This window comes from Ovis canadensis, chromosome 11 (genome assembly GCF_042477335.2).
Source record: "Ovis canadensis isolate MfBH-ARS-UI-01 breed Bighorn chromosome 11, ARS-UI_OviCan_v2, whole genome shotgun sequence".
Classification (NCBI taxonomy): domain Eukaryota; kingdom Metazoa; phylum Chordata; class Mammalia; order Artiodactyla; family Bovidae; genus Ovis; species Ovis canadensis.
In genome coordinates this window covers 61,489,490-61,509,353 of record NC_091255.1, presented here as the reverse complement: position 1 = coordinate 61,509,353, position 19,864 = coordinate 61,489,490, and the positions used below count along the sequence as shown (strand labels likewise).

Below are 19,864 nucleotides of genomic sequence, written 5' to 3'. Positions count from 1 at the left end.
AAAGGAGGAGGAGGCAACAAAGGATGAGATGGTTAGATAACATCACTGACTCAATGGACATAAATTTGAGCAAACTCGGGGAGATAGGGGAGGACAGAGGAGCCTGGCAGGCTGCAGTCCATGGGGTTGGACACTACTTGGCAACTGAACAACAGGAAAACCATACATATATGACGCAATTCCTCTGAACTAAATGGCCCCAGAATATAGTTTAAGTCAACTTTTCACAGCTTCCTCCACAGTTGTAACTTTCTGGGGGGTCTGACGGCATCCTATCCCCCTTTTCTCATACAGCTTCTAAACTGCTCTGGACTGACTGGGACTCACACAAAGAAGTGTCTTAAAACTGTGTCTAAAACCAGAAGAGTGAATGGAGTCTGGGGCTCTGATGGGCTTTCCGTGAGTCAAGTGCATGAGCGTCTGAGTCCAAGTCCATTGTCACCGAATGTGACGTCCCCAGCACACAATCACCCACAGGGAGACGGAAAACCAGCTGTGCTGCTGGAATGCAAGGCTTCAGCTCAGATTTTTCACAGGTTTGAACACCTGGTCAGATCTAACAAGGCCAAGTGTCCTGGGAACCCACTGACAACCCACACGTGGGTCTCCACGTCCAACCCTGCATGTGCCAAGCGGGAGACCATAGTTCCTAAAGAAGCAAAGCAGGAAACGAGAGGGTCTGAGCCAGCTGTGAGCTCAGAGTCGGCAGAGACCTGTGGCCACCAAAACAGCCAACGTGATCTTTACCACAGGTACTTGGAAGAATATCCATGCCATTCCCACCCCACAGGATGCGTGAGGATCCAAACAAAATAGTCTGGAAGTTTCAAAATCAAAATATAATTACTGAAATGTTTAGGAATTCACCTAATAGAAAATATACCCCAGAGCTTCCCTGGTAGCTCAATGGGTGGAGAATCTGCCTGCCAACGCAGGAGACACAGGTTCGATCCCTGGTCTGGGAGGGTCCCTCATGCTGCAGAGCAACTGGGCCTACGCGCCACAACTGCTGAGCGTGTGCTCTAGAGCCCGGGAATCACTACCGAGCCACGTGCTACAACTACTGAAGCCCAAAGGCCTAGAGCCCGTGCTCCGCAACAAGAAAGCCACCGCAATGAGAAATCCACGCACCAGTAAGAAGCCTGTGTGCACTGAAAGGAGAGAAAAGCCCTCAGCAACGAAGACCCAGAACAGCCTGAATAAATAAATAAAACTATATAAAAAAATATATATGTTTGCTAGATAAGAATGACACATTTACTAGATAAGGAGAAAACCTCAGCAAGGGAGACGCTGTCTCTTCCCAGATAGGGTTCAGAAAGACAGAGAATGGTTAAAGGATGAGGAGGGCCTCAAAGTTCAGGAGAAGGAAAAAAAATAGACAAAAACAGGTCATAGGAAGGGAAGTCCTATGGAACTAAGAATGTTTGGAGGGATGCTTGCAGGTGGTAGAAAAGTCTAGAACAATATACGCTGGTGGTTCAGAGTATTGAGCAGTTGTGTGACCCAGGGCATGTTTCTTAACCCTAGGTGCCTCAGTTTGTTCGCCTGTAAGATGGGGATGATAACAGCGACATCCATCTGGGCAGATGCTCATCACTATCAGAAACACCCATGAGCTTGGCGAGCTGTTTAGAAAAGAGGGTGGTACTTACTGTGCGTGTCTCCAGATGCCTGGACCAGACCACTGAGAACACATTACAGGGAGGCAGAAATTGGCCCAGGTGGAAAGCAGCACTTTCTACAGGGCTGTCTTGAAATCATTGGGCTGACTTGATAAGTAGTGAGACACCCATCACTGGAAACATCCAAGTCAAGCCGGGATAAAACAAACATCAGAAACATTTTAAACTCCACTTCTCTGAGTTCTAGCCTCTCAAAGCACACTTGTGACACCGCGTGTGCTGCCCGGAGTTTCCGGTTGTGCTCACTTCCCTGCCCAGTTTCCGTTTTTGCTCACTTCCCAACTCTCCCTCAGTTAAGTGATGGCTCCTAAAGCCGGCTGGGTGTTAGACCAGCTGTATCAGAATCGCCTGGCAAGGAGGTGATCGTGGACAGAGACTGTGACTATGAGTCCTGGCCGGGCCCCACCACAGGTCTCTCCTGGCGTGGTGTTTGTAAACCTGTATGTTTAACTATCTCCCTGATGCAAATTCAGGACCAGGACAGTTCTAGAAAGCTAAGATGGTCAGGCAGCCAACCTCTTAGGAGAACAAGCCTAGGTCACTGTGTCTGTTACCTTCCCAACCAGCTTCATTAAGACAGTCATAAGGCATAGACTCTTCCAAAATTAGGAGAGACACCAGGCTAGCTGCGGGTGGGGGGGTGGGGGTGGGTGGGGGGGGGCTGCTTATAGCTGATCCAGCTAAATCTCTCTTGACGATGTCAGTTTTCCCTCCGACCTTAGGCCTGTGACTACCTGCCTAGGTCAGGGGTCCCCATTGCGAACAACTGTTCTTGTTGTATAATGATCTATCCCCACCCCCGAGGAACAACCACATTCATCCCCAACCCTGTCCCACTAGCTTCCACTGTCCATCCTCCCCAGTCGAACTGCAGGTGCAGAGCTCCGTGGTGCAAGGACTTTCAGTTAGCCTCTGGACATGTGGCCTGGACATCCTTACTGACCCACTTCCTAGGGCCCCCTTCAGAGCCTCACCAAACCACTGGCCACAGAGAGAACACCGCCCCCACAATGGATAAGGTGCCGGACCCAAGAACCTCAGCCCTGGGTGGTCTGCATAGGGTTTCCGGGGCCCACTGACCAAAGTTGGCTGGAATCGCAGCTCCCCACCTTCGCCAGCAGCCCAGCACCCGCCCTAGCTGGTGAACTCTGGCAGCCACTGCCACGGAAACGACAGAGCTGCTGTGCTGTGACATCAGAGCAGGGGAGAAGTCAGGGACAGTGACGGGCCGGCCAGAGAGCGAGCACGAGTCAGCACACCGGTTATGGGTCCACTGATCACGGAAGACTTGGCTTAAACAGCTGGGGTGCTGAGCGCATGCATGCGCGCTAAGTCACTTCAGTCGTGTCTGACTCGTTTGGCAACCCTATATGGAATGTGGCCCGCCAGGCTCCTCTGTCCACAGGATTCTCCAGGCAAGAATCCTGGAGTGGGTGCCACTTCCTTCTCCGGGGATCGTCCCAAACTAGGGATTGAACCCATGTCTGTCTACCTGCACTGGCAGGCGGGTTTTTGCCAACAGCGCCACCTGGGAAGCGCCCGGCAATGAGCAGCGGGATGGCAGACGGCGACCATGAAGATGCCTGTTGAGAGTGAGCTTGCGAGCTTTCGATGTTTAAAGACGGCCTGGCAGGGAGAAAACCCTTCCTGTTCCAGCTTGACAGCACGGTCACAGTGGTCCTCATCAGGGCGTCTCTCTTCTGAGCTATGGCACCTCAAGGTCAGGGCTCCCTGACAACGCTGGCCACCCCTCTTCCCACAGGGAGGGCGTCTGGTCCCACTCAGGTTGGGGACGCTTGCCCCTCCAGGATCCACTGCTGAGCCAAGCTGACTGGAGGTGGGGGGAGGGAATGCTGGCCTGGGGCCCCCACTGCGCACCCAAATTAAGAAATCATACAAGCCTGACCTCACGGCTAGGACTAAGGGCACTCGTCTTGAGAAATTTAGTTTGGGGGACATGATATTGGTCCCGAGATGTCAAAGCAACATCCCGAGATGTCTCAGGGTTTGGTTTCTTGACAGTCAACAGCAGGAACTTGGAATCTTGGAGGCAGAGCGGATCCAAGGACGAAACTCTTTTGTGTGGGGCTGAAAGGGTTACTGGAGAGGTCATCTGGTCCCTGACCTGGCACATGGTGGGAGGAATTCTGCCCCTGAACCCCTCAACCACAGCCTACCCCACCCACTCTCTGGGCCCCTCTTCCAGGCCCCCTAGATACAAAATCTTATGTCTATTTCTCCTTCCCCAGAGCATACTCAGCCCCCAGTCTCTTAGCCTCTTCTCAGCAACGTCATGGACACTCACCTTCAGCATGGGACAAGTTTGGAGTGGGGTCAGTGGGGAGGGCAGATAATATGACTAAAACCTACAGCCTGTGGGGCCTTTGATGGCATTCCAGAATGTCCCAGCACAGCCACCACTGCCATCCTCTTCCAGATGATCCTGCATTGAGGGCATTTCTCCCAAGCCCAGGCTCTCCCGACACCAGCTTAGTGATTCCGAGAACACGGTTCCCATCCTCTGGATGACCCTGCTCTGCTCAGTGGGCCCTTCTTCATGGGGCCCATTGCTGAACGTGGACCAAACCAGCTTTAAAAGTCTGGGCCCCATCCTACTGTTGCCCACAATCAAGACCCATCCTTCAGCAAACTCTGACTTTAAAAACAACACGTGTCATTCAAGTTCAACACAGAAAAATTAGAAAACCATATTGCAAAAGCAAATCTAATTCCTCCTCCTTTATCTGAACATTTTACAATTCAGTAAAAAGTCCTTGGGGACTCCAGAGTTTAAGACTCCATGCTTCTACTGCAGGGGGCGCAAGTTCTATCCCTGGTCAGGAACTAAGATCCCACATGCTGCTCAGCTTGGCCAAAAAAAAAAAAAAAATCTGCAACCTTCGGTCCTGCAGAGCACCTGCGGCTGTGATGTATCTAACACTGAGATAAACAAGATGGAGGTGAGGATCCTTGTGATGAGATGCTAGCACACATCCTTTATGATTTTCTGCAGAAAAATTTATAGATTTAGAGTTGCTTGACCACAGGGGAGACTTCTTGTCTCCCTTTCTTTTTCTTATAGTTGACTTACAATATTGTGCTAGTTTCTGGTGTACAGAAAAGTGATTAAACTATACATACATTCTTTTTCATATTCTTTCCCATTTTGATTTATTACAGAATGTTGAATGTATCCCTGTGCTCTACAACAGGACTTTGCTTTATATTTAGTGGTTTATATAATCTATCCTTCCACCCACTTTCCCCTTTGGCATCCATGTTTGCATTCTACGTCTGTGAGTCTGTTTCTGCTTTGTAAATAAGTTCATTTGTATCATATTTTAGACTTCACATATAAATGACATCCTATGATATTTGTCCTTCTCTTTTTGACTTGCTTCACTTAGTATGATAATCTCTAGGTCCAGCTGTGTTGCTGCAAATGGCATTATTTCATTCTTTTTTTATGGCTGAGTAGTATCCCATTGTATAAACAAACCACATCTTTATCCTTTCATCTGTTGGACATTTAGGTTGCTTTCATGTCCTGACTATTGCAAATAGTGCTGCTCTGAACACTAGGGTGCGTGTATCTTTACAAACCAGTTTTCTCCAGATACAAGCCCAGGAATGAGATTGGTGGATCATGTGGCAACTTCACTTGTAGCTTTTTAAGGAACCTCGACAGTGTTGTCCATAGCGGCTGTACCAATTTACATTCAAGGGGAGACTTATTTTTAAAGTTGTAGACCGGCGCTGTCAAAATGTCCTTCAAACTTCTAAACTGCTCAGGTTAAGACAAAACACACCCACCTAGAGTCAGCCCTTCCAAGGACAACACGCTTCTTGGCCACGTGGAACAGAGCAATGGAAAGGCCATAGCTGTGACGTCCAACCTGTTTCCAGAGACTTGAGCCAGGTTCTGGCTCATTAGATTCCTGGCACCACGTCGACCACGAGACCCTGGGTGAGTCATCGACTGTTCCCCATCCAGACAGGGGAGGACACCTGCCTGACCTACCACCTACCTCATGAGTCCTTGCCAACAGGAAGAGACAAAGTCCTTTTGCACCAAAAGGTCATAGTTTTTATGGCGACTATTTGCCGGTCGTTTTACCCTGCTTTCCAGAATTGGCACATAAGAAATAAACACCCCCTTAAATGTGTTCCTTTGTTTCCTAGTGTTAGTCCCCCAGGCATGTCTGATTCTTTGCGGGCCCCATGGACTGTAGCCCACCAGGCTCCTCTGTCCATGGGATTCTCCAGGCAACAATACTAGAGCGGGGAGCCCATTTCCTTCTCCAGATCTTTCCAACTCAGGGATCAAACCCAGGTCTCCTGCACTGCAGACAGATTCTCTACCATCTGAGCCACCGGGGAAGCCCCCTCCTGGAGCCAGTGTGCCCGAGAGGCCAAGACGTCACAACAGAGAATCAGAGACGGGCCGTGCTCATCACTTCTCTGCTCCAATGCCTCTCTTCCCGATACCTGGTTTCCTTCTGGGCAGAGCCTAGCGGGGCCATTTCTCCCAGGGGCTTCTGAGGGTTGAAGGGTAAATGTTGGAGGGGCTGCGGAGAAAAGCCCCCAGGAGAGAACTGTGTTTGCCCTCAAAGCCGTCCTGTCACAGGGTCAACAGTCCTGAAAAGGGACTTCCCTGGGAGTGGAAAAGTCCACACAGACCTGAAATCCATGAGTGACCCTCAGTCTTTTCTCCCAGCTACACAGAACACTGTCTGTTTAATATTTATTTTTATTTGTTTATTTGGCTGCACCGGGTCTCAGTTGCAGCATTCAAACTCTTGGTTGTGATTTGCGGGATCTAGTTCCCTGACCAGGGACTGAACCCCAGTCCCTGTCCCGGGAGACTCTGTGCTCCTTGGTGGTCCAGTGGCCACCAAGGAAGTCCCTGGAGTGCTGCTGACAGCCTCCTGGACTCCAGCGCCTGGGGCACCCACTTCATTGTGTGTGTGCAAACGTGCTAGAATTGGGGCCCTGTAGGATCATTCCTACGCATCTCCATGCCTAATGCATTCCTGGCATCCCCCCCTCCTGGTCCTTGTTCTTCAGTACCTCACATGTCACGTGACCCATGTGAGATCACAGTGGTCTGGGGCGTGTCAACCAGCTCTGCACAGTGAATTCTCAACTACCCTCACATCACGTGCCTGCACTAAAAACCCATCCGGGGCCCTGAATTCTTGATCTGGACCAAAGGAAGGGCAGCAGAAGTGAGCTGAGCCAAAGAGAAAAACCAGGCTGAGTTTTCCACATTGTAAGGACAGTCAATCCTAAAGGAAACCAACCCTGAATACTCATTGGAAGGACTGATGCTGAAGCTCCAATACCTTGGCCACCTGATGCGAAGAGCCAACTCATTAGAAAAGGCCCTGATGCTGGGAAAGATTGAAGACAGGAGGAGAAGGGGATGACAGAGGATGAGATGGTTGGATGGTATCATCAACTCAATGGACATGGGTTTGAGCAAGCTCTGGGAGATGGTGAAGGACAGAGAAGCCTGGCATGCTGCAGTCCATGGGGTCGCAAAGAGTCAGACACGACTGAGCAACTGAACAACGAGGAAGAGCCAAAAAAAAAAAAAAAGGAGGGGGGCAGGAATGTCAGAGGAGGTTTATTTCTTTTTTTATGCACATGACTTTCTTCTTGAGGAGCTCTGAGGACAGAGGCCCACAAGGTTTCACAGAAGCATTATCCAGGATCTCAGAAATCTAGATGGAGTGGGCGGGGTTGACATTTATTGAGTCCCTCCCATGCTTTCGCACACTTTACTCATTCATCAGAAATTCACTCACCATCTGCTGTGGCCCAGCCCTGAGGAGTTTCTTTTTTCAAAAAATATTTTTTTAATTTATTTGGCTGCGCCAGGTCTTAGTCTAGACATGTGAACTCAGTTGCAGCATGTGGGATCTAGTTCCCTGACCAGGGACTGAACCTGGGCCCCCGCATTGGGAGCACACCGTCTTAGCCACTGGACCACCAGGGAAGTCCCCGAGACATTTAATTCTGCTTTTGCAAAAGAAACCGAGGCTCAGAGAGGCACAGAGGCAGGACTCAGAACTAGCTCTAGTAGGCTCCAAAGACCCAGGCTTTTCCTCTGATATCTTTTACTTCATCTTTTTTTCTCTAAAATGTCAGTCCACTTCCCCATCCTGTCCTTGGTTAACAATCAGCTGTTGAGAAAGATGGTAATGATAACCCTGTATGCAAGACAGCAAAAGAGACACAGATGTATAGAACAGTCTTTTGGACTCTGTGGGAGAGGAAGAGGGTGGGATGATTTGGGAGAATGGCATTGAAACATGTATAATATCATATCTGAAACGAACCACCAGTCCAGGTTCGATGCATGATACTGGATGCTTGGGGCTGGTGCACTGAGACGACCCAGAGATATGGTACGGGGAGGGAGGAGGGAGGGGGGTTCAGGATGGGGAACACGTGTACACCTGTGGCGGATTCATGTTGATGTACGGCAAAACGAATACAATATTGTAAAGTAATTAACCTCCAATTAAAATAAGTAAATTTATATTATATAAAAAAAGAATCAGCTGTTGAAGTGCCTCCTAACTAGAGACTTTGACTGTCATCAGTGAGTCAAAACAAAGCCTGGTGCAGAGCCTGAGGGCTGAGCCAAGTCGGTGAAGATGACCTGACCCTACAGGGTCTCCAGGAAGCCCAACCAAGACCTCCAGACCACAGATGAGAAAGGGCCAAGTGAAGACTCATCCCAAACCAGGCTCCGTCCCCGGGAACTCTCCACCCTAGAACGTCACACAGCAGAAGGCTTACAGCCTTGAAACTCATCTCTCCCTCTCTCGGGTTCACAGGTTCAAGATTCACTGCATCTTCAGGGTCAGTTCAGAGAATGATACCCCAAGGCATCAGTCTTTCTGGAAAGCAAGGAGCAGGCCACTAGGTGAGAGGTGAGTCGACCCCAGGAAGTTCACACCCAGGGATGAGGGAAAGTTTTCATGAAGGGCAAGATGGTAATTCACGTAGCTCTGTTGCAACCACTCAAGGCTACCATTTTTACAGCCCGTAAGCAGCTGCAGACTTTGTATTAGGAATGGGTATGGGTGCATTCCAGTAAAACCATATTTACCATAACAGGGGATCAGAGGTGGGTGGAGGGTAGTGGGGGTACTGTTTGCCAAGCCCTGAAAGGCTACCTCCTATGCGTCCTGTTGCAGGGCATGGCCTTGCTGCTGCAGCACCAGGTGGAAACATACTACCTGAGTCTCATCGGAAATATCAGACTGAACCCAGCACAGGGGTCCTTGGGATGCTAAAATCAGATAGTGGTGACGGCTGCACAGCTCTGCGACTGCATTAAAAAAAAACCCACTGAGTTGTCCTTTATTTAATTTATAATTTAATTAATTAACTTATAAAGGAGAACTGAAATTTATTTATTTTGGCCATGTCGCACGGCATACCAGGATCTCAGTTCCCCCGAGCAGGGATCGAACCCCTGTGCCGCCCTACGGTGCAAACGCAGAGTCTTAACCACTGGAGCGCCAGGGAAGCCCCTCCCTGAATTGCCAGCTTTAGATGGGTGAATGGTAGAATCATAGCTCAACAAAGCAGAGGAAAAGCATACGTCTCTGAGGCAGAAAAATGGTAACAGTTCTTTTCAAGAAGCAATAAACCCTTCCCGAATCTGCTTCTCAGAGGAACAAGGCAAAGGGAGGCAGCCCTGGATGTGATCCGCACCCTCTAGGTTCAAGGCTCTCACGGCCTCGCTTGTAGCCTTCTCTTCCGCCTCTCCAATCCTGAAGATACCCCGACCCCAATCTCCTTGTTGCCTTTTCACTTTAAAATAATTATACAACTAACACACGTTAATCACAGAAAATTTAGAAAATACAGATAAGCAAAACGAAATAAAAACTACCCTTGATCTCACCCACTGCCTAGAATTTTGACAGACATCCTGCTAAACTTTTCTCTACATGTGTATGTATAAGCATAATTAAAAAAAAAAAAACAGACTAGAGATAAATACAGAATCAGTAAACTACATTAAAAAAAGCCAGGGAATTTTCACCATAAAGCCCAGGACAGTGGTTATCTAAGGAAAAGGAGGTCCTCTTTTCCTTAGGGACCAGGAGGAATTAAGAGAGTTTTTAGGGTTGGCAGGGCCTTGTTTTTTTTAACCTGAGTATCTGCTTGATAACTTTGTTAACAGTGTACAGTTATGCACTATGCATTTAAAAATTATATTAGGCAGGGTTTGAAACGCGAAAGCATACAGATGTAACAGGGCTTTTAAATTTAATGCACTCTGAACATTTTTCTAGGTCATAAACATGAATCTATAATACTGTTTAAAATGACTGCTTAATATTCTGCTGTCAGGATAGAGCTTAATTTAATTTAGCTCATCTCCAATTGATGGGAAAATCTCCCGAACAAGGTCAGCTCTCCAGAGTTCTCCTTCATGGTCCTCCATCCTTCATCCTCTGCAGAGACTGCCCCCTCCGAGCCTCGGTGGACCGAAATGGTCGCCTTCAGCTTCCCCTGTATGCCTTCTCGCATTTTAAAACCCTGCCTTCTTACTCTGCTATTTGATAGTCATATAACCCAAGCAAATGAATCAGCTGGTGCCTCAATCTGATCATCTGTAAAATAGGGATAATTATAAATTAGATGAATTAACAGCAAAAATGTGTGAAACACGGTTCCAAGCACTTAGCACCGATGGTGACAGCTGCTGTTACCGTTTGTCATAGTCACTCTTCCCTCGCAGACCTAGCGCAGTTTCCCTCCCAGTTTCCTGGCCGCCCTCCTGGAGGCACCAGAGCCCAGCTTGTGTGTCTCTGCACCCCCCACACCTGTATGGGAGCCACACCAGCTCTCGGGGTGGGGTGAGGATTACGCACCCAGCACAGCATCAAGCACAAAAGGAGTCAATATCCCCCCAACCCCAACAGTCTCCATGGGCACCGTCCCAGGCACTGCACTTCTGCCCTAGGAGGTTGGATCATCGCTTCTTGGAAAATGGAGAAACCGAGGCAGAGGGCACCTGCCCAAGTTTCACCCCTGGACTGAGGCGTGGGCTGCAGGGCAACCATCCTGACCATGCTGCTCCGAACCTACGTGCCCCCACCCCTTTCTCTGCCTCTTCCCTCCAAGGCCCCTCACTCATTCCCATGATCCGCTGGAGCTACAGCTGGAGACCCCCCTGTCTCTCTTTCCCAGCAGAACTCAGCAGGGAACGCGCACCCCCGCTGACCACCTGACCACATTAGGGGATGCCTGGCCCCAGCCCTGAGGTCAGACCCCAGAGGCGGCCCCCAGCCACCCCGCCCTGCCCTTCCAGCTATCACCCTCCCTCCTTCCTGAGTTCCTCCCCCGTCAGGTACCTGCTCTGCTCACTTGGGTGACTACAAGCCCCTTAACCCGGCTCTCCTGCCTGCAGCTTCCTTCTTCCTCCCCTGCCATGTCTAACAGCTCTCAGAGGGACAGCAAAGACCCTCACCCTGGTCCCCACTGCTGGGGCTCAAGGCTGCCCACCCTTTGGTTCCAGAGCCCCTACTCCCCCCACAGGCCATAAGAATGCCTTCTAAGGCAGTGGCTAACCTTTTAGAGGTCACATATCCCTTTGAGAACCTGGTGGAAGCCACAAACACGGGCACGCACACACTCAGCTGAGCTGATTGCTTCAGGGCTCAAGGCTGTCCTGCCAGCCCATCTCTGGACACACATGCACACCCCCTGGGTTCAAAGGATGAAAAGAATCAGTCGTGTCCAACTCTGCGACCCATGGACTGTAGCCTGCCAAGCTCCTCTGTCCATGGGATTTTCCAGACAAGAATACTGGAGCGGGTTGCCATTTCCTCCTCCAGGGAATCTTCCCAACCTAGGGATCGAATCCAAGTCTCATGAGCTTCCTGCATTGCAGGCGGATTCTTTACCACACTGCACCATCCGGGAAGCTCCCTGCCCCCTGGGTTAGGACCCTTCTTTAGAGGTAACATCTCAATTTGATTTTAAACTTTAAAAAAAATTTTTATTATATTTTAAAATGGCTGATCTGCTGGCCACGTGGGAAATTAGTTCCCCAACCAGGGTTCAAACTCATGCAATGGAAACTAGGAGTCTTAACTACTGGACCACCAGGAAAGCCCCTCAATTTGATTTTTACAGCAAACCCTCACCCAGTCCACCCTGCTGGGGCCTCCAGAAGCTTAACACAGGAGGCTAACTGCACACAGCTGACCCCAATTTTATCAGCTACAAAATGGGATTCCCCTGGGTCTGTATCACTTTTCCACTGGAGCTGCACATCCATGCAGTGGATGGCGGCACCGAAGGCTCCAGGATGCCAGCCAGACCAGGCCTCAGGGGCCCGGGACTGTGGGCCTGGGCTGGGGGAAGCCAGCTTCATTCCTGCCCTTTCGGAGATGCTGGTGCCCCTGACCATCCCTCAGGCTGGAAGTCCTCCCCAGCCTCACTCCCCTTGACTGCCTTTCCTCCCAGCATTCCAGGGCATCTCACATACCCCTCCTGCACCCTGACACCCTGTGGTCTTACGGTCTACGGGCCCTGTAGCAGCCAAACAGAAACCTAGCCAATCACTCTCAAAGTCTACCTGTTCATTTTAAAACTGGGCACAAGTGCTGCTGTCAGTCCGTATGCTAAGTATCTATAAGGTTCTCTTCTCAAATCCAAGTTGCCTTGGTTACCCACTTTGGAGATGACTGCTCTGTGCAAACTTTGGTGGGCATCAGAATCACCTGTGAGATGCCAGTGGCCACGCCCTGGGTCCTGAGGGTTCCATGTGTGTCTGTGTGTGCACTCAGTCATGTCTGACTCTTTGTGACCCGACGGACTGTAGCCTGCCGGGTTCCTCTGTCTATGGAACTTTCCAGGCAAGAATACTGGAGTGAGTTGCCATTTCCTTCTCTAAGGGATCTATCTGACCCAGGGATGGAACCCGTGTCTCCAGCACTGGCAGCCGGATTCTCTACCACTGAGCCACCTGGAAAGCCCCAATATGGGACGCTAATTCAGACATCTGCCTTTTGGCAAAATCCCTGAGCAATGCCCACTGTCCCCACAGGGGCACAACCTCAATGCCTCTCCTCGGGTCCTTCCAGATGGAATGCAAACTCCACGTGATGAACCAGATGTCTAGTCTCATTCGTCCTTTTGGGCCCTGCTGTCCAAGAGCCTGCTATGTACCCAGACTCTCACCTTTCCCAAGTAGCCTGTTTACTTTGGCACCATGAAATGGCACTTAACCATGCCTAGTCCACAGAGAAGGCAATGGCACCCCACTCCAGTACGCTTGCCTGGAAGATCCCATGGACAGAGGAGCCTGGTAGGCTGCAGTCCATGAGGTTGCTAAGAGTTGGACACGAGTGAGCGCCTTCACTTTCACTTTTCACTTTCATGCACTGGAGAAGGAAATGGCAACCCACTCCAGTGTTCTTGCCTGGAGAATCCCAGGAACGGGGGAGCCTAGTGGGAGGCCCTCTGTGGGGCTGCACAGAATCGGACATGACTGAAGCGACTTAGCAGCAGCATGCCTAGTCCATGTTCCCCTAGCTCCATCCTCCAATTTAGGGTTCTTTATGCTTCCAACCTTGACTTCCTAAGTCTGCCCTTCTCTTTTCAGAAAGCCCATCCTAGCCACAAGACCACTTGCTCTTGGCTCCGGGGGTGTGTGTGTATACGCAGGGTGGAGGCATGTCCAGGACAGGGGAGAAGAATCAGTGGCATTTACACTCCCACCCCAGGTCTGCCTTCTCTTTATCTCCTTTCTTGTATTTTTCTTTTTTTTGCTTTATTGAGATATAACTGACATATAGCACTGTATAAATTGAAGGTGTACAGCATACATAATCATTTGACTTACATATATCATGAAATGATTACCACGAAATATTACATTAACACCCATCATATAAATACACAATAAAAGAAAACCAATTTTTTTTTCCTTGTGATGAGAACTCTTAGGATTTGCCCTCATAACAACTTTCTTATCTATCACCCAGCTGTCTTAACTACAGGCAACACATTGTACGTTAAATCCTTAGTACTTATTTTTTATTTTTTAAACTTTTTATTTTACATTGGTGTATAGTTGATTACGGAGAAGGCAATGGCACCCCACTCCAGTCCTCTTGCCTGGAAAATCCCATGGACGGAGGAGCCTGGTGGGCTGCAGTCCATGGGGTCGGGAAGAGTCAGACACGACTGAGCAATATGTCACTTTCACTTTTCACTTTCATGCCTTGGAGAAGGCAATGGCAACCCACTCCAGTGTTCTTGCCTGGAGAATCCCAGGGACGGGGGAGCCTGGTGGGCTGCCATCCATGGGGTCGCACAGAGTCGGACACGACTGAAGTGACTTAGCAGCAGCAGCAGCAGCAGCATAGTTGATTAACAATGCTGTGATGGTTTCAGGTGTATAGCAAAGTGGTTCAGTTAATATACACACTTTTTCTTTTTCCTGCTTTTTTTTTTTTTTTTGCCCATCCGCTAGACTGCCCTGGGGTCCTCCAAGCATATCTCTTAGCTGTTTTGGGAGCCAAGGGCTTCATCTGCTCCCACAGCCCCTTGGGCACTGGATCAGTGGCTCTGCCTCAGGATTAGGATGGCTGCATGCCCCCACCCGAGCCTGGGAGTCAACTACACCCGCGCATATGGGATGCCCTTGGCAACTCAGCAGAGATGCAAAGAGAAATAGCGGGATCCCAGCCCATCTGCAGCTCAAGGACTAGCATCCAAGACCACTGACTGCAGAAGACACGGCAGTCCCCAAGCTGCAAGCTGGCACCACGCCCTCAGATCAGAGAGGGAAGAATACGTACGGTAGGAGAGCGCCCTCCCAGCCACATGCCACACCCACAGCACAGCCTCTAAGCCCTGCACACATCTCTTCCCACTTCCCAACCCAGGTTCTAGTCAACCCCCTGGAGAATACATCCATCCAGGGACACTGTCCAGGACCAGGAACTCAAGTGCCCCACCCCTGCCACAGTACCCTCCTCCTCCCATCAGAACCTGGACTCTCTCTTAGGAACCCCAAATGCTTTTCATCTTGTGACCCAGTTACTCTTTTCATTATTTGCCCGAAGCACATGGAGTCTGGTTTACTTTAAACCATCCCCTGGCAGTTGGCTGGGGTGGGGGGTTCTACAGGGCTTCGGTCCCCCTTGACCCACACAGTCTTACACCCACTTCCACCCTGCCTGGAGCCAGAGTCCTGGTATTCCTTCCCAAGGGCAGGGAAAATGCCTTGCATCTCCCTGCCATCCCCTGGGGTGGAGTGGGTCACTCCATAACTGCTTGTTGAAACGAAAGCAAGCCCAATAGGCTAACTGGGATTACAAAACACAGCTGACTGTACACTTTGCAAACGGACTTGCCAACAGTGTCTTTAAAGACACCCACCCACACCCCCACGGCACCCAAGGCCTCACTCTGCTCACAGGAAGCTCTGCCTTGCTTTCTCCCAGCACGTTTCTGGAGGGGGCACTGCCCTTTCTGAGTGCCTGCTGTGTATTGCCCCAAGAGCCCACTATCTGGAACCCATCAGCGTGTGCCCCAGGCCAGCCCATTTGCCCTGGCAACCAGCATGTGGCCTTGGCTGCGGGCCCTGCCCCACTTGGTGTTAGAGACCATTGGAGGGTCTGCAGAAAGCAGTGACTGGAGATGGAAGCGTTCTAAGAAAGATGGACTGGAGGTGCTTTTCTGGAAGACAGTGGCCCTGGGCACCACTACCCAGGTCAGGGTGGGTGGGGACTGGTGGAGATTTTACCGTCTGGATCCAGGGAGCTCCTGGATTTACCTGTGACTCCAGAAACCAGCCGGAGCAGCCCAGGTCTGCCAAGTCACTCAGCTGGCTTAAGGAACCCCAAACTCCTTCACAGTGGCATTGCCCAAAGAGCAAGCCCAATGCTGGCTTCCAGCCAGATTCCTGGATCCATGCGGGCCTGCAGGAGATGGCGAAGGACTCATCCATTAGATAAGACAGGGCCAGGCCAGTGGCACTTTGGAGCAGGGCTCTGAGACCCAAAAGGCTTCTGGCTTATTCCCACTTTCCTGGAAAGGTCAGGGAGCAGCGCCGTCCAGGAAGAGCCCCAGTCACCCCTTCCCACCCCTTCCTCCTCAATCGCATAACTTCATAACAAACTTTCTGCCAACCCCAGTTCCAATCCCACAGGCTGCAAGAGCTAAGGAGAGGCCATCCCCCACCCTTCCCCCAGTAATCTCTACACAGGCAGACAGAAACATAACTGTTTCTTAAGCCAGCTGCCTCTTGCCGACCCCAAGCCTTTTATTAAGCCTGTGTCCAGCCAACAATGAAAGGAGCTGGCATGCTGCATTAAAGATCAGTCTTTAGGGAACCCCAGTGTGCAACAGGCCATCACCCTTCCCGGATCCCTGGCCCACTTCCCTGGTGGCAGTCACCTGTAGAGCTTGACAACTACAAAAGCCAAGATCTGAGCCAGATTTTGTGTCTGCAAAGAGCTCCAGACCCAGGCAATTCTGCTGTCAGTCAGAGCAGGGAATCATCATCAAGGACGTCACGGACTTGTACCATGTAAAGTGGAGGTGGAAAGGCTATCACTTTGCAAGGTTTCCTCCACAGCCACCCAGGTCTGCCACCCTAGGCTGTCTCTGCGACATGTCCCCAGTTGAGTGAGCACAGAAGGGCTGCCTGTGCAACAGGACTGGGCAGCATTCCCCCCAAATTCGCGTCCACCCAGAAGCTGTGAATGTGACCTTATTTGGAAATCAGAGTCTTCGCAGATGTGATCAAATGAAGATGAGGTCAGTGGACTAGGGTGGGCCCTGAATCCAATGACTGGTATCCAAGTAAAAGGGGAGGACACACACACACAGAGAAGGCGGCCACCTGAAATCAGAGCAGAGATGGGAGTAATGCGTCTACAAACCAAGGGACACCCAAGACTGCTTGGAGCTACAAGGAGAGGGGCCTGGCACAGATTTTCCCTCCGGGCTTTCAGAAGGAACCTGCGCTGCCAACAGCTTCATTTTGGACTTAAGGCCCCTAAGCTGTGAGAGATCAATCTCTGCTGTCTTAAGCCCCCCATTTGTGGTCACTTGTTACAGTAATCATGGGGACCAAAAACTCTGGGCTCTGCAGCAGGACCCTGGCATCAGCACACCCTGTGGAACCTCTGGGCTGGGCTGAGGTGAAAAGTTTTGGCTCTACGATGACTTTGATACAATGACTGAGACACAAATGCCAGGAGATGCAGGTGGAAGAGAGGGCAACCTACAAAGCAAGGAGCCTTGAGGCATATGGACACTCCTGGACCCTGACCTTTGCTGTCCTTAATCCAAATCTAAAGCAGAAAACAGCCCCAGCGCTGCCTCAGCTGATGCTGGGCAAGGATGGGAGTCGCTGGCTGGACATCCTCTCTGTGCAGCCGAGGAGTGTGAGATGGTCCCAAGCCCAAGCCCTTCCTGCTCCTAGAATCTTCTAATTCATGGATTCTTTCCTGCCCTGGGCCTGATCCTGCCCCAGAAACACAGCTTCTCTTTCTGCAAGGGGCCTGGACAGGTCTGGACTCCCAGGGGACACCCCTTGGAGGGCCGATCCTGGCTCCCACACTGGGACGAGCCTCTCCTCCCCATGCCAATCTTCCTGAGCAGCGAAGCCAAGTCGGAGAGCTTCCCGCCGTCGGGGTGCTGTAGGGAGCCACTCTGGGAGCGCACGCTGGGTCCCAAGTGCAGGTTGGCCTGAGCTATGTGACTCACACAGGTAGGATCACCTGAAGACTTCCTGGAGCTGGCGGTGGTGGCAGCTCCAAGGGCCAATTGGGCTGTGGCCAGAAGTCGTGGGGAGATCAGAACGGTATGGTTCAGAACGGGAGAAACCCAGAGATCCCAGCTTTGAGCCTGCATAGGTGAGGGCAGCCCAGCCTCCCTACCCCTGGCAACAGGCTGCGGGGCTGGCTGAGACTTGGAAGCAGAAAATAAACCTGTGCGGAAGTGAGAGGGAGCCACAGAGACCCACCTGCTGTACATCTGTCGTCTTGGTGAAACCTGTCCCAGGAAAACCAGGGCAGTGGAGGCCTGCAAGTGAGAACTAGATGGAAACCTCCAAGGTCAGCTGGTTCTCCCCATTCTGCGGTGCTCTCTCCCCACTCTGCCTCCTGCCCCTATGTGGCTCAGAATAACTGGGCTCTCTTTTCCTTGCCAGCTCCCGTATTTGGGGGACAAGGAATCTGGAGGGGAAAGGATATGTGCTGAGGAGTCTAGGCAGCCAGACAACCCTACCTGCCATTTCCAGTCACCAAAGCTTGTGTGGATGTCCAGAAAAAGCGGTCCCCACTCAAGGACCGTCCTGCCTGTCCCTGCAGAGCTGTGCCTCCTGGGCAGAGCCGGGGAGGAGCTGGCCCTGGGGCTCGGCCCATCTTTCAGATTGCCCCACTGAGCCCGTGGGGAACCTGCCCAAGGGAGGGACGCTTCCATCCAGCCCCAGCCGGATCTGGTGAACCCCACATGGGGCTGCTGGCAGAGGCCCAGACGGAGTAGCTCTTCCCCACCCAGCTCCAAGCCCAGATGAGCCCAAGTCCCATCTCATCTGTGAAAGTTTCTTCCTGGGGTCCCCCGTCCTTCAACCCACCGAGGTCAAGAGGGCCCCTACTCCCGCGCTGTGGCCCCCACTCTCCCCGCCCCCCCTCGCTGGCATCCCGGGGCCCTCCGCCTGCCAAAATCCAATCCGCTCCCTGGCTCCCTTTCTGGGGCTGGAAATGCAGCGGAATTTCGGTGGAATTTTGAGGTTGAGAAGCATCTCGGCAGAGAGGAAAAGAAAGGGAGAGAAGGAATGGGGAAAAAGAAAGTACGATTTTGGTGTCAACTTGCAGGATTCTAGAAAGCACCAAGGCCCCCGGGAGGCGGGCGCTGGGTCCCTCTGCAGGATGCGGACGGGCGGGGCGCTGGCGAAACCTCGAGGTCCCGCGCACCCCGCGGGGGCGGTGGGCGCCCGGCCGGGGCGGGGTCGCCGTCCTTACCTATGTCTGCATTGCAAAACGCCTGTTGCGGGTGCACCGGGGAGCAGCTGCAGGCGTCGGCCCGGGGGAGCAACGTCCCCAGCAGCAGGAGGCAGAACGCGAGCGGCAGGCTGCGGGCCGCGGCGCCCATGGCGGGCGGAGGGGCGGGGGTCGCGGACTCGGGCTAGCAGCCGCCGCCTGGGCTCGGGGCGCTCCCCTCTCGCCGGCCGGGGCCCCGCTGGTCTGGACGGCACTCCGCGGGCGCGCTCTCCTCTCCGGCCCTCACTCGCCGCACAAACTTTCTTGGCTCTAGGTTGCGGGGTGCAGCGAAGGGGGCGCGGGGCGCGGCTGACGGCGCGGAGGCGAGAGCTGGCTGGGGGGCGGCGAGCGAGCGAGCGCGCGCGCCGCGGACCTGGTCCCGGGTGCTCCACTGCCTTCTATGGTTGTGTGCGCTGCGGGTGCGGGCCGAGCCGGCCTTTTATTGCGCTTCGAAGCGGTTTGGCTCCGCCCCCCGGTGGCGGGCGGCCAATGCCGGCTCCGGGAGCTCTCGGCCGCCTCCCTCCCCGCGCGCCTCCCGCGCCTCCCGGCCCTCCCCCAAGTCCGGCTTTTGTTGTGCCCAGCCTGGCACGGCCCGGGCCCCCAGCTGCGCACCTGGCTTCCCACCGCTCGGAGCCGCACCCCCGCAGCCTCCCAGATCGCCAGAGGTTGGTGGGGGGAGGACACTGCAGGCAGACAGCGCCCAGTGGACCCTGACTCAGCACTTGGGACTCGCAGTCCACCTCTCCAGGGCACCAGGCGACCCACCCATCACTGCTTCCCCTCCAGCTTGGCGCGGGAGGTGTACGCTGCCTGATTCCCTTCCACCCCTGGGATCCCTGAGATCCTAGCCAGGGATTGAGGGAAAGGATGTGCCACTTTGGAGCACGGATCGGATCGTTCTCTGCCGCCCCTCTCCCTGCACCCTGCTGGGTGGACTCCTGAAACTTACTGAGAACACCTTTTTCAATTAGAGGCCTTAGAATTTTAAGTGCTCTTGGCCAGTAGAGTTAGGGGGCGCGGGGTGGTGGTGGGCGGAGGGGGGCGGGGAGCGGGGAGAAGTGGGTTCTATGAACAGCACAGGATTTCATATAAACCGGCTGTCATTTTGACCAGCCGGCAAGAGTGAGGAGCCAGCCC

General features: G+C 52.4%; 1 protein-coding gene across 1 annotated transcript in view; it reads right to left on the bottom strand.

Moving 5' to 3' along the window:
- Positions 1-19,444, bottom strand: part of TIMP2 (TIMP metallopeptidase inhibitor 2) — a 54,715-nt gene extending 35,271 nt beyond the window's left edge. Inside the window, exon 1 of the mRNA XM_069541984.1 lies at positions 18,710-19,444. Coding sequence (XP_069398085.1) covers positions 18,710-18,839 — 130 coding nt within the window. The 5' untranslated portion in view covers positions 18,840-19,444. The remainder of the gene's footprint in view (positions 1-18,709) is intronic.
- Positions 19,445-19,864: the final 420 nt, after the last annotated feature.